General features: G+C 37.8%; 1 protein-coding gene across 14 annotated transcripts in view; it reads right to left on the bottom strand.

Moving 5' to 3' along the window:
• The window catches only part of LOC127984348 (receptor-type tyrosine-protein phosphatase kappa), a 170,371-nt gene that overhangs the window by 112,246 nt on the left and 42,643 nt on the right, over positions 1 to 15,482 (bottom strand). For all 14 annotated transcript variants that reach the window (XM_052586971.1, XM_052586973.1, XM_052586960.1 and 11 more), the window contains one exon: positions 13,640 to 13,762. In XM_052586971.1, coding sequence (XP_052442931.1) covers positions 13,640 to 13,762 — 123 coding nt within the window. The remainder of the gene's footprint in view (positions 1 to 13,639; positions 13,763 to 15,482) is intronic.

Raw genomic sequence — 15,482 nt, 5'->3', positions numbered from 1 at the left:
ACTGAACCGACTGGTAACTTGTTTGCCACGTAGCAATAAAAAATATACTAAAAACCTTGATTATTCTGGTTAGTCACATTGTACTGCTATTATTTTGAACAATACTGTAAGTGTTCAAATGTACTTGCCCCTCAGCTTTTGTGCTTTTATGATGCAAGATTAATTTATTTTCAAATTTGATGAATGATTATTTTAGGTTCAAGTGGTGTATATATAAGGAATTAGAAGCAAGCAGAATACGGCGGTTTCTAAACCACACAGTGTCATCTGCTGTTAAAAACTAAGATCAGAATCAATTCCATTTTTTGATTCCCGATGCATCAATTTATTGTCACAGCCCTATACTTTAGCATATTGCAATATGCAACAGGGGATTTTTTTCCCAGTTGCAAAGCATTTTGGGATTCACGATTCAATGACTCTTAAAATCAAGATAGATTTTTTTTTACTTCAGGCATGACATTTTCTCTCTGAACTTAACATGTCTGAAATTTTCCCAAATGAACTGAATCGAAGGCTTGTGCAACAAAACTGAATCAGCTGCCCAGCATCCATATTTTCTGTTGTAAAAAATAAAAAAATAGTACACTACACTATAAAGTGTAAAACTACACCAAGGAATATATATATAAACATTTGCTAGAAACCAAGTGAAGAAAACAAACCGTTTGAGAACTCATGTGGGATTCTAGCAGGAATGCACTGAGATATAAACTCAGGCATGATGACCCAATATTTCTGAAGAATCAAAGACTCACTCGTACATTTGGCAGTTGGCCGTGTGCTGATTACTGAACACTTTTCTAACCACTCCACCGGAGAAACTGTTCCACACAATCGGCCAAGATGCACAGGCCCATATAGGATCTGGTTCCAGTTCTTTAACCACGTGATTGCACTGAGAGGAAACAGTTTCAAATCTCAAACACCCAGAGGATGGACATCAGGCGGAGAGAGGACAGACTTCACCACCATTTGTCCAAACGAGCGTACATCTGTTCATCTCTCTCTCCACGGCCAGGAAGAGGGATGACCAGCTCTCTCTCTTTGATCCCCATCTTCTGTCAGAGATACCATCTACATGAAATCCACCCTCGTTACGGTCTAAACAAACGGCCCTGGCCATGCTGTGTGCTCTCCATCAGCTGCGTGTTATTCCAGATTCAGACTCTTTCAAGTATTAGAACTTTCTCTGTCTCTGAAATGACTTTTCCTCTTATTTAACCATTGGACATGTTGGTGGGGAAAAATAATATTACAAAAAACATGGAGACCTGACTCTCAGATGCACCCAAGGCCACTGTAAAATGCTGATAAACACATGGATCTGAATGAAACAAAGCCATTTATATATGAATGAGACATGTTTTTGTAAAACAAAATATTAAAATAAAAAACAGTTAACATTGTAATAATATTTTACAATATTACAATTTTTACTGTATTTGTAATAATAAAATAAAAAAAGTAAAAAAAACATAGCCTCGCTGAACAGAAAATGATCAAACTGACCCCAAACTACTGAATGGTATTCTCTATATCACCTGCTTGAACCATTTTATTACAAATATTATTATTACTACATGTAAATCTTAATTAATTATATTTTATTGTATCAGTAATTGTATAATAAGACACTTGTCCTGTGCACTTGATTTTACTATCAAATTCACTTCTCACTTGTAACGCAAAACATAGAGGCATATCTTAAAGGAGAATTTGTAAGATATTTGCCATAAAATATCCCTAAACCACTAGGCTAGTGTTACATATTTTGTCCAGCTGATTACTAACAATATCTCTAATGTTTTCAACTACTTGTAAATCATGAGAAAATTCCCATTATAAACAGTGACACGGGGCAGTGCAGTCGCCTGTCAATGACGTTAGTTACCCTTTGTTACGGCCTTTACTGACGTAGAAACCAAATGACAACAGTGTCGTGGACACATGCGGAAGTAGTGTCTAGCGTCCAGCAAACCACTAGCTTGCTTCAAGAAGTTCCTTATTCCTTACTTACCTAAGTTCCTTACTTCTTGCATGTTTTATAGTGGATTGTGTTACTTATTTATGGAACATAATTACTGTTTACCATCTGCCACTGGTTCTGTCGACAAGGACAGTGCTCGTATACATAAGCGTACGGGCCAACCAAACGACCCAAGAAGAGTCTGGGACAAGAGGAGAGAAAGAGCAAGGATCAATATCGGTGTTGCATTTTCTAGATGGAGAGAGCGTTGCAACAAACTTCAACTAGAAAGAGATACCGATCTCGGTTGTGTTTTACTCAACAGGTGAGTTGTTTTGATTCGTATCTTTACAGAAAATGTATGTTATGATCAACAAGATTAGAATTAGTATTATTACTTTCCATAGTCTTATCATGTCTTTGCATTGACTTTGTATGTAATCTACTCACGCAATCCGTTGAACTCGCGTTAAATCCATGTTTTATCTTTCCGTCTGATTGATGGACGTCAGCAGTTGGGTAGAAGACACCAAATCCAATCATTCCACGCTCCTTCTTAGCGTCCTCAAACCACGTGATTGTTATTGTTTTGGTAGTGCGCCCTCTCATGGCAGGTCCTACAACCTGTACCTTTAACCAATAATTTTTGTCGAATATCCAGACAAATCCCAAAAGCTAAAGTGAGTTACATAACACTGTGTACATTAAATGAGTTGCGAATGGCTATATTTATATGGGAAAAAAATGACAAATGTCTTAAAAAAAAAAGCATGTTGTGATAACAACCTTGACTCTAACTGAAAAAATACTGCATTGTATTAACGGTGATTGCATTGCAATGCCTTGTATTTTCAGGGCTTGAATTTTTAGGGGCTGAAATTTAGCTACATTATCTATATAATAATAATAATAATCTATATAATATCGAATATTGTCAATAGTTCTATTTAAAACAATTCAGACACATTTTAATAGTTAAAAATTGAATAATTCATATTCACATTCCAGAATTCACTTCTGAAATATTCAGAAATATTGTTTAAAAATATGATGAATAATATTCGACAGGCAATTTTCTATCCATTTTATTTCAGTTCTAAAATTAGCTTCCACAAATTTAGTGGTTGAAATTCTGCAGAAAGTTTGCACTTGCACATCCGGGAGCTGCAGGAATAGCAGCAGAGCACCGATGCGTGATCTCCAGCTGCTGTCAGTCGCTCACCAGCAGGTGGCGCAAGCGGCTGTTGATGAAGACCAAATTAAGTCATACATTCACAAAAACTGATCTGCAGAAATTGTGCTGAATGGTTGTACTAACACCTGCATTTTCTTGATTGCATTTAGCCATTTGCAAATTTCCATCATACTTTCATCACTGTCAAAACATTAATTTCTTATTAAAACAACAACAACAAAACTTCCTTTCAAAAGATGTGGCTACTCAAACACTAAAAGGGATAGTTCGCCCTAAAATGTAGTAAAGAAGTAAAGAAGATTTTTAGTTGAAACCGTGGTTCATAAAATGCAAGTCAGCAGCTACCGACACTTAAGAATCAAAAGAGCCCGCCCAAAAAAACAATTCTGCATAGGCCACTGCTGCTGGGCTTTATTTATTTTTTTTTGTAATAGTACACATGCTTATTATTTACCAAATATATAACTACATGTACATGGATTTCTTCATGAATATTTATGATTTTCTGTAAAGACAGCCAGATGAAAGTAGCACAGTTATGAACAAAATAAATTACTTGGCTGAGAAAAACTATTATACAGCAAATATTAGAGCACAGAACGACACCATTTACCAACTGCAGTAAAGTATTAAACATGTAATAAGTTAAATACAGCCTGTGTGAACAGGAAGTTCAAATACGAGTTCAGGCTGCTCAGATAAGTGAACTAACGGCAGGATTACAGATCAGTTCTGAATGCTGGCGCAGTAACTGAATCGACTCCAGGGGAAAGCGTGGCGCTCGCAGCGAGACGTTAATGGCTGCAGGTGAGGACAGCGATGCGGATGTCAGAAGGTGTGTGTGTCCCGCCGTTTCCTCTATAAACACCCGTTGGGAAAACATTTTTCACACAGGCTCCAGGCAATTCCAAAGGTCAAAGGTTGGTCACATGAACTAAACGGCGCATCCAGATGGCACAAGCCTTCAAGCAAGAGTTACTGGCAGAAAATGAAACTGGTTCATGAGCGATCTTTGATTTATTTAAGTGCTTCCTTATGAACATGTGCTGGAGAGTTTGGAGAAGGATTGTGTGAACTGCTCATTAATCACTTCAGTGCAAACGAAGAAGAAAACGATGAGAGCGACAGAGGAAAGAGGACAGAAGGCTTGACATATTAGACGATTGAGTTTGGCCGTCTCTCAAAACCACAAGAACACAAGAACATGAGTTCACATCCACAAAGCTCAGATCTGAGGCTGGATCAGTGAGTACAGAGCTGTGGTTTATGTTAAGGGCCATTTACACTACAACATTTTCAGCCAAAAATGTTAAACTTTTTATGTGTTTTGCCTGTTTGTTTACACGACAACTGCGTTTTGGGGACTGAAAATGCATATTTCTGAAAAACCAGAGAGCATTTGATTGGACAACAATCTGCTCACGCCCCTGAGTGCAAGATGATGTCATCAAATGTGTGCATACAGTATCTGCTAAAAGTACACTAGCACACAGATGACCAAAAATCTAATAAACATGGACCCATCACAAAACTCCAATTTCATGGGGTCTTTGAAGAACGGTTCAGCTTGTGAGCTTGAAAAGATAGCAATTTAAAGAGCAGCTTCACACACAGTGGAAAATAGGACAGCACTTTCAAAAAGTCCAAAACAGCATTTACAATAACAAAAAAGCTAATGATTTCTGAATTCAATAAAGCACAGAACACACCTATTTCAGTTTGATTTGCTGCTCATTTCACATGTTAAGGGTGCATGTGCTGAAATCGGGCACTCACTCTGTGATTTCAGTGATGTTTTTGTTAAATATCTCTCACTGAACCAGTAAATCGTATGCGTGTGTAAAGCCAAAGCTCAGGATTTATGTATGGTCCGATGCTCGAGCTGCAACTTGACTGCTCACACTATAAATGTGAAATAAACACATGGGACCCATGGAATTATATATCCGCCATTGCTTCTGTCCAAACCATGTTTCCCTTCAGTGAGGGAGAAAACACTGAGTTTAGGGCAGACGGTTCATAGCTCTTCGACTTCATACTAAAAGACTGACACTGAATGAACTAAACTAATTCCCCATGCCTTAAATCAGTTAAAAACAGCAGGTCACCACTGCTCAACTTCTTTAAATCAAGAGGTGGAGACTACTAAATCAAGAGAGACAGAAAGAGACTGAGAAACAAGACAGTGGGAAACAGAGAAGAAAACGAACAGTCATGACATCAACTATTGATGGTGTGATGTAAAACAGATCTCCGTGTAGGAGTTCAACATGAGCACAGAGAGCAAATCCTCAGTCAATGTGAAATGTGCGGCGCATTAGTGTGTTCAGAGGTCTGGTGTCCAAGTCACTCCTCAGAGGAATCAGTGCATGACTGAGCAGAAAAAACACTTCTACAGGACGCCAAAACCACAGAGACACAGAGTCAAACACATGCGGACGCAATCAGAAACTCTTCATAGAGCCCAATCTACACTTCCAGAGCAGTTGATTTTGTTTCCTGGAGTCAGCTTAGAGGTCCACTAATGTTAGTCAAGGTTCTTGCACACTATTTAGCAGATATGATCAAATTACCTTGTTTTTTTTTTTTTTTTTGCTACAAATCCTTTCAGATTTCTAAATATGTAAATGAGTTCTGCAGTAACTGGCTAAATTTGTGTAAATGTTGTTCAAACTAGCTGCGAGACCAAACTTATTTAAACACAGATTTGCAGTGCTGACACTAATTATCAAGGTAATCTCATGTACTATTGTAATCACATTTACGGCAGATTCGATAAACTGTAATTCTACAGGGGCTCCATTAGCCTAGCTGTATTCACTGAATGACCAAAGGCACAGCTTAAACGAGATCTCAGCATTCAGAGAGGAAGCAGACCTGTCAGACGCATCCCATCCCAGCTCTCTTTGATTGCTCATGAAATCTGAATAACTGAAATGGGCGGTTGGGTTTTTGGCAGTGATGTAAAATGCAGGCATTCACATTCAGATCCCTGCCGCTCCGGCCCCAGAGCTCATCTGCTGCTCAGAGAGGAAGCGCAGGAAAAAACCTACAAACTACATTCACTCATAATGAGTCATTCTGTGGCATTAAACGCAGCGTTAATGACCATTTACCATAATACCAGGGTTACCGCCATTACAAAAAAATGTCATCAAAACACATATGAAATAAAACAACCAATTCTGGAAGCTTCTCATACTGACTGAAGGAGATCTTGCACTGATTTCACAGCAGTAAATCAACTAGCATTTTTGGCAGAAACTACATTTTTGCAAAAAATTGAAATGCATATTAGCCGTTATCTAAATAAGGCTGATGAAGTAGATGAGAGGCGTCAGCAGCTATCAAAACACCATCTCAGAGCAACACTGACGCTGTCACAACACCCTCAACAAGATGGCTGACAGAAGACGCTCAAGATGGCTGTTACACTTCCCACAACCCTAACACGACCGCTCCGCGCTAACAGCCAGATCACAAACTGCCTACGCCACCTCTGCAACACTCAAACACATCAGTCCCAACTGCTCGGCTTCTTTAAAAGCTCTCATTTTACAGGCCGGTGCGGCGCGCTGTCCTTCATGGCAGTGACCCACATTAACAGGAACGGTCCCTTTTGTCAGGCAAACACCGGCCAGGAGATGTAGAGCGGAAAAGCTCTGTCACTGTGCTCAAACACTCGTCCTTCACAGAGATCTTCAGAAACTCAAGCCCTTCAAAAACACTTAACCAGTCGTTCAGAGCCACCAGCACTACAAACCAGCCACAAGAGTTTCAGGAGCAGGACGGTTTCGTAGTGTACAAAATGTACCATTAAAAAGGTTTTCAAAATAATATATTTTGTCCAAAGCTAATTATCCAGTAAAAAAAATCACAAATTACAAAACACTGAATAGTGTGTAGCATTACATTAATCTGCTCAGATTATTACTGTATTAATTAGAGATCATGTTCCGTGAAGTTATTTAGTAAATGTCCTACTGTAAATATATCAAAACTTAATGTTTGATTAGTAATATGCATTGCTAAGAACTTCATCTGAACAACTTTAAAGATGATTTTCTCAATATTTAGATGTTTTTGCTCCCTCAGATTCCAGATTTTCTAATAGTTGTATCTCAGACAAATATTGTCCTCCGAACAAACCACACATCAATGGTTTGTTAAGCTTTGTCAGCTTTCAGATGATGTATAAACTAAAAAAAAAAATTACCCTTATGACTGGTTTTGTGGTCCAGGGTCACACATAATTAAATAGCTACTCTTGAACTCTTTAACTGTCCCTCCTATCTTTGAACACAGACATGAAAGTGCATTATCCAAACTAAAAATTGTATAATTCATGAATGAAATTTTTTGATGTACCCATTTCCATGGTAATGCAATGTCTGATTTTAAAATGGTTTTCAAATGATGAATTTTGAGATTTTAAGCTTTCAATTGATATATAATTTGTGATGATTTCTAAAGCGTGATAGGGAAAAAGGAAACAAAGAAGACTTTTTGTGACAAAGGTCAGAACTCCTGTTATGATGTCAATTTTTGAGGTCCATTCTAGTCATAAAATAATCTACTACTTGTAAAACTTGGTAGTCTATACAGAGTCTTAGACCTTTCCAATGATACCTGTACATAGTTTATTAGGATTTGCATTATATTTTTATGCATTATAGTGCATATGGCACTCATCTGAATGCCTCTGACTGGCCTTTACGTTTATAAACTCATGTGAGATTGGTTATAACAATCAACACTGTAAAAACACAGAAATGGAAATCTGATAGAACAAATAAGTCCTAATATTAATTACAAACGATAGCAAAGTCCACTAAAGGAGGTAGAGCTTTCTCACATTTGGCTCCCAAACTGTGGAATAGCCTTCCTGATAATGTTCGGGGATCAGACACACTCTCTCTGTTTAAATCTAGATTAAAAACACATATCTTTCGCCAAGCATTCGAATAATGTATCTCTTAAATTGTGAGTGTAGCTGTATCTGATCAAATGCACATTCTTATTCTTTAGCTTGGGTTAAACTAATTTTACTTTGTTGGATCAGCAGCTACCCTAATATTGCTACTTACTATGCAATCACGTAATAATTGCTGTTAGTGTTCATCGTCTGGCTGTCTACGTCTTGTATTAATTTTGTCATACGTGCACAAACTGACAGTCACCATTTATAAGCTACTAAATATTGTAGAAACATAATTTTCTATAAAGTTGCTTTGCAATGATTTTTATTGTAAAAAGAGCTATACAAATAAACTTGAATTGAATTGAACACAGTATTACTGGTCTGATAATAATAATAATCATCCACAGGCAACATCTGTGACTATCGTCGATACACAATATCATCTACAGGCACAATGCTCCCATATACATCATACAACACAGTTTCAGGCCCAGTCCACACGGAGATGGAGCTTACCCCAATCCGATCTTTTTTTTTCCTCGTTTCAAGAAATATCCGCGTCCACAAGAAACCGCAAAATGATGTAGTATACATGCCAGACCAGTATGTGGCGCTGTAATTCTGCCACAGAGATACACTAAAAACAGAGAAGAAGACTTGGACTATGCTCATAAACCTTGCGTGTGGTACACAAACGAACATGGAACAATACATTTATTAATCAGTGTTAATGTTAGTTAATAAAAAGACAATCATTCATTGTTTGTTCATGTTCATGTTTTTGTTGCTGTTACGTGACGTAGAGGTGTCTGACTAGGGGGGAGACGTGGGCTGATGACGTCATCGTTTCAGAAAATATACGGATTAGCCGTCCAGACGAAAACGCAAAGACGGCGTTTTCAAATTTATCCACTCTGGGACCCGGTTTAAAAAAACACCGGATGCGTGTGGACGAAACGCCTATCCGATAAAAAAATTTGTGCGAATTCACAGAAACGCGTCTCCGTGTGGACAGGGCCTCAGTGTAGTTAGCTATTTTTTAGCAAATTTTTGAAGTCTAGTCAACTACTTTTTTTCCCAAGTGGTGTAGAATCCATCAATAAAAAAAAAACTGTTTTAAAATAGTTTCCCATAAAACTGCTAAAGATATGGACTCCAAGCTCTGTGTAGGATGTGCTGAACATGACAGTAAAATAAAGCAGAGAGCAGGGTGGATGTGAAAGGCATTTATACGGTCAGGTCCGGTTTGTGTGTGCCCTGCAGTAATCTTCAGTTGACGATATCATCAGCCCAAACACTCCTCCTGTGGTTTTACAGCTGGAGATTTAGGTGCACATCAAATGGCTTGACCATCAGTGAGGCCCTCAGCTGAGACGTCACACCTTTACATCTGAGCGGTTTCATAAAGAGACCACATGAACACCACTCAACTACATGTTTGATGTTTATGATAGCAGAGGGGCATGAGAACTTAAATGTCCTCTGGTAGAATGATTAATAAAGAAGATGAGAAACTGTCCGCCATTTCTTTCGGCAGTTACCTTTTAACAATCAATCAACTCAAATATTTTCCAAATCCAGTGCTCAAGTAGATTTAATGCCACTGAACATCAGTAAAAACCAACGATCAGGAGGTGGATCACTTGAGCTTCAACGCCTGCACTCCCAATATTAGTCACCACTAGAACAACTCCTCATTTACAACTTTGTGCATTTCAAACAGTCACTGCCGGCTATGTCGGCCTAGATCACTAACCATCATTGAAAAGGAGCAACTTCCGGCTGCTTTTTTTACAAAAAATAATAATAATAAAATACTATCAGTGTGAACAACCCTCCAGGCAGAATGATACAAAAACAAAAGTAGCATCTAATGTGTCTGTGCTAATCCAGCATAACTCAAAAGCATCCCTGTAGGTGTAGAGAATCCTCTCCAGGCCTTGTGCTCACTTACTGTTACAATGAGTCACTCAGCCACACCGTCCAAACGACTCCCTCAAGGACTGAGACATCAAGCCATGCAGCTAGCGTCACTTAATGTGTGCAATTACGGGAAAAACACATCATGCAAATATGTTTGCATCACGTTATAAAAATGTTCTGTTTGCAGAGAGTGCAGGAATGGACCATAATGAACCCCGTGCACATCAGCTAATAATAAACCAATAGAAACTAATGACCATTTTTAGTCCACATTTGTCTTCTGTCCATCTCTTTGTTTTCCCCCTTACCAAACTTCTCTGTTTTCCAGTCTTCCATTTTATCCACATTTCTGCTTTTCTGTCCATCTCATTGTCTCTTTCCATTCTTCTCTAATATGCATGTCTTTTTGTCCTCATTTGTTTTTCTGTTTTTTTTTGTCTTTTTCTATCCATCTCTTTCTTTGCCCTTCCATCCTTCCCTTCATGTCTATCGATCTGTCCATTTTTGTCTACATTGCTGTCTCTTTCTGTCCATCTCCCTCTGTTTTCCATTCCATTTCTCTGTATAGTTTTTTTTTCTGTCCATTTTTGTCCACATTTCTGTCTCTTTCTATCTATTCCTGTCTTTTCCCTTTTCATCTTTCTATCTTCCCCTGTTTATCTTTCTATCCACATTTCTGTTGTTCCTGTCCATCTTTTCATCTCATTCAGCTGTTCCTGTGTGTCTTTTTTCTTTCAATCCTTCTCTCTTTACCATCTATTTTGTCCACATTTCTATCCAGCTCTCTCCCCCTTCCAGTGTTAATTTTGTTGACTAAATATTTTCGTCATTATTTTCGTCACGAATATATTTTTGCGGACGAAAACGAAACGAGAACTAAAATAGAAGGCACTGATGGAGACTAAAACTATGACTAAATTGATTGACATTATCGTCAACGAATAAAGGACGAGACGAAAATAGACTGTGACGAAAATCAAATCAGCAGACGGGAGAGATGCGAGGAATGAACAAAAGAACCGGCAAAACAGAACAGACTGCATGAGAGAACCAATCCGAGCCTGACTTATTGAGACGTGAAGCGAAGGTTTTCAGTTTTTAAATGAGCTCCCGGGAAGTCGGCATTCGAAGAGGTAATGTCTAAAAGAGCGACAAAATGTCCACAGCTCACTTCACGTTTGACGACGAACAAAACAAAACAAAGTGTAAAGCACGCGGAGCGCTCATTCGTGGCAAGAACACAACCAATTTGAAAAGACATTTACAGACGAGCCACCCGGACATTTTCTCAAATGTAATTTCACAACGATGTTCTTTTTTTTATTGAGCTAAGCAAAATTGGAAGACTGCAGTGCGTAGATGTTGTAGCATTAAATTTTACGAACTGAAAAGTACTGTAAAATAGCGCCTTCTTCAAGTTAGATGAGAGCACAATACTAATACGTAATATCATGATAAATACATTTGATTAATACTAATGTTTAGTATATTTTATAATGTTCTACTTGTTGACAATATCACAAATATTTCTATATTAGTCATGTGAAACATGAATGTTCACATCCTATCATTATACATACAAATCTAGCAATATTGTAGTATTTAAAACATACAATATTGCTAGACAATGAATACCTTATAAAATCTTGTTACTTTTTTTTATCCACCTAGCTGCCAACTTATTAAATATTTACTTTAAATGTATGCACTTATTGTTCAGCTCAGCTGTAAGCTTTAAGGTCCTGGACCTAACTTTATTTTTCTTTTATTGATGGTCAATTGGCAGCTAGTTATTGTTTACATTATCATGACAGTGTTTGTTGCTGCATAAAAGCTTTTGAATCGAAATAAAGACACAGTTGTGTTGAAATAAAGTTGAATTTGTGTTTTATATATTTTGGTTAAGTTTGTTTCCTATATCAGCTGTAAAAAATTGTCTAGTAAATCTGTTATTGATTTTAGTCTTATTTTAGTCGACTAAAATACCAAGCAATTTTAGTCGACTAAAATAAGACTAAAATTAAAACAAATCAGATGACTAAAACCTGACTAAAACTAAAAAGAATTATAGTCAAAAGACTAAGACTAAAACTAAATTAAAATTTCGTGTCAAAATTAACACTGCCCCCTTCCTGTGTTTTTCTGCAGAAAAAGCACTTCATTTGATTGATATAAAAATGAAGACATGTCTCAAATCCAGAGAGATATTCTTTATAAAATTTAAGACTTGTCCACACCCCCCTAAAACGGCTCATTTAAACACACCCCCACTACTCTACATCATGATGTGGGAAGTTTTGCATAAAGCCACCCAAATGTTCACGCAAAGAAAGAAGGTGTAACATTTATTCTTATCGTGTGACGCTGTTTCGTTTAGAAAGTGAAATTACTTTGTGTGTCTTTCCAAAAGAGGACACAACTAAAAATCATGTTTATATCATGTTTATAATGAGTTTTGTGTTTATGTCTCATCGCTCCGGTCGGACAGGGCATCACAATATGTAAAGGGGCGTAACATTTCCATCACACGCTTGAGGGATTCAGCCAATCACAACACACTGGATAGCTGTCCAATCAGAGCACACCTTGCTTTTCAGAACCTGAGCTTTGTAAAAATCGACGCGTTTCAGAAAGGCGGGGCATAGAGGAGAAAAAATAATGTATAGTATGTGGAAAATAATGTTTTTTTTTTTACCTTAAACTGCAAAAACACATTCCATTACACCACATATACAAAATAATGCTCTTTTAAGTAGCATCATACATAGACCCCTTTAATGAATTCATTCCTTCTAAACACAGCAAAAATATCAAACCATCATTTTTTTTTTCAGTTAATTTGGTCAAATGTCTTAGTCAACAAATCTCCTCAAGCTAGATTCAACAGCTGCGATGCTGTTCTCCTTCAGGTCCTCTACTGGTGAAAACCTACCTGACTGAAAGCAAGGGCTGATGACCTTCTCTGTTCTCCTGCCTTGATTAATAACTTAATATCTTATTAATTAGGGAATTTAGCTGAGAGTGAAATGCTTTAATTTCCCTGAGCAGAATCTCCTGTCTGAAAACGAGTGATTAAGCATCGGAGAGGTGAAAAGTGAAGGTCGCAACGCTCCGCTCTCCCCTCTTGTTCGCGTCTTCTTTGAGCACATTTAAAAAGCTTAATTGTGTCACGTATGACAGTACTTTGACCAAAGCCTTTTTTCCCCCTCCGGCACTCCACACGTTTTGTCATGTAAATGGCAAAGTATTTTCAGATCCCATCCGAGGAGTGTTCAGAGAGCGGGAACAGCAGTTGAAGGAAGATTAATGTTCTGTTACCTGCCTATTTTCTCTCAACTTCTTCAGTTCTGCGGTAATGGCTTTTACCCTGACATGATAAGACGCAGCTGCAAATTTGTTCAAATGTTAGCAGCCCATTAAAACATTCCTAAATCTGCCTTACTGTTTAAACAAGCCCAAGGGCAGATAAAACCATGCGTTTCCTCTCTCACTCTGTGTTCGCTCAAATTGGAGACTTGCCCCACTTCTTGTCTCAGATTCTCCATCCGTGAGGTTAGTGAGGACGTTATTGCGTGCAGTGCAATCTAAATCTAGTTTAGTCCAGCTATGAGCAGGCGTCTGATGGACTCACCCTGGGGCAGGTCAGAGGGCAGGTAGGGCACTTCTTGAGCGCTGACGTGTGTCCAGTCGAAGTCGTCGTAAGGATCCTGCTGGTAGTCACATTGTGCCGGGCCGTCATCGAAGGTGCAGCCGCCTAGAACAGAGCATTATATACATGTTACAACTCCAACACAAATGTATTAGTACAGCACCTGACAGCTTTCGCTGAATGAGACACACACAAAGTCTGTGACCACTAGTTCTACATGTTTTGTAGTACATCCTTCATTTGAAAATCATTTGTTTGTTTTTTACAAAACTTATGTAATGTTTTTATTTTTTTCAAAGTGACATTATGTCAGATTAAGATTATGAATGCTACATTTTAATTTTGATCACAGACTTTAATAATGTATTTCTTTAGTATCACATAAATACTGTTGCACATGATCATGCATATGAAGGGTATATGAATATGATATGTGACAGTAATAATCATTGAAGTGTTATGCATCAAAGTACTGTCTGATACCGTCACTGTACCATGTCAGTACTTTTTGTCAGGGTAAACACCCCTACTGATTTACTGTATGTCAGAAGAACAGGAGACTCTCTGCACTTGCCCAAATCTAGTGCTCTAGTTTCCTCATATCAAATGTCTGTTTGTGTTTCTGAAGCAGACAATCATGTTCTTACAACAACAATCCTTCTCTGACGCAGAGCCAGACTTTGTTACTCATTTACAGAGATTACTGATAGCTCAGTCTTATTATGAGAAGTGCAGGTGAAACGGGGTGATAATGAGCACTAGCACATAGTCAAAGCCTCAAATCAGCTAACAGGAGCTTTATAAACCTCTTACAGTCGCACAGACCTGCAGAAAGCATAAATCATCTGTGATTCGTACCGTTATAAACACACAGAAGCAGCCGGTTTGGTATGGTAGAGTCATAATGTGACAGTAGTGTATTACACACTTACAACATAAAGGACAGTGTTCCCATCAAGAGTGTGTCACGTCCTGCTGCCATCCTCCCTGCCAATATCAGCCTGTGTGTGTGTGTGTGTGTGTGTGTGACAGAACTAGCTCCCCTATTCAGCTCGTGAGTGAGTGTGAGTCTGAATGGTTCACACCCCACAGCATGCTGAATTGATGTTTGAATTGAAATGACAGGATGATGAATTTACTGAACTGCAATTCAAAGAAATTTACACAACAGATGAATTGCATTAGTAAAACACAAGCTTAGAGAACAGATATAAATAATTACATAATTCATTTTGACTAATTATGCCAATTTATTCCATGATACATATATATGTATTATGTACAATATATATTTTACACTGCATAAGCATTTTATTTGCTGGTGCTCTGCCATCATGATCCATCAAATAAAAGATATTACCATTAAAACTTTAATATAAATTTCTAAACACACATACAGAGATTTGAAACTGATATTTCAGATTTTTATTGTATATGCATGTCATAGAGTGTTCATATGTGTGGGCTCAGATGGGAACTGATGCAGTCATGGCACAGAACAGACATGAGAGTAGGCAGCAGGACGATCTGTCACCGCTCGACGTGTGTGTGTGTGTGTGTTTCAGTTTCTCATGCATGTCCTCTAGAATGCTCTATTAGCTGACAAATATCAGTACATTTGCAATGCTGAAGCAGGTGGCTTTCTTAAAAAAAAAAACTTACCTAACACCATCTTTTCATTTATTTATTTTTTTGTATTCTATCCATTCTTTTTATTTGTTATAAAATTAACAAAAGCAAAATAATAAAAAGAAAGTCAGAAAGAGCCTCTGTTTTTAATATTTGTTGAAAGGCATCTTTTTTTTGACTAAGGGTGAGCACTGGT

Source organism: Carassius gibelio, chromosome B20 (genome assembly GCF_023724105.1).
Source record: "Carassius gibelio isolate Cgi1373 ecotype wild population from Czech Republic chromosome B20, carGib1.2-hapl.c, whole genome shotgun sequence".
NCBI lineage: Eukaryota > Metazoa > Chordata > Actinopteri > Cypriniformes > Cyprinidae > Carassius > Carassius gibelio.
This window is presented reverse-complemented; position numbering and strand designations above follow the sequence as displayed.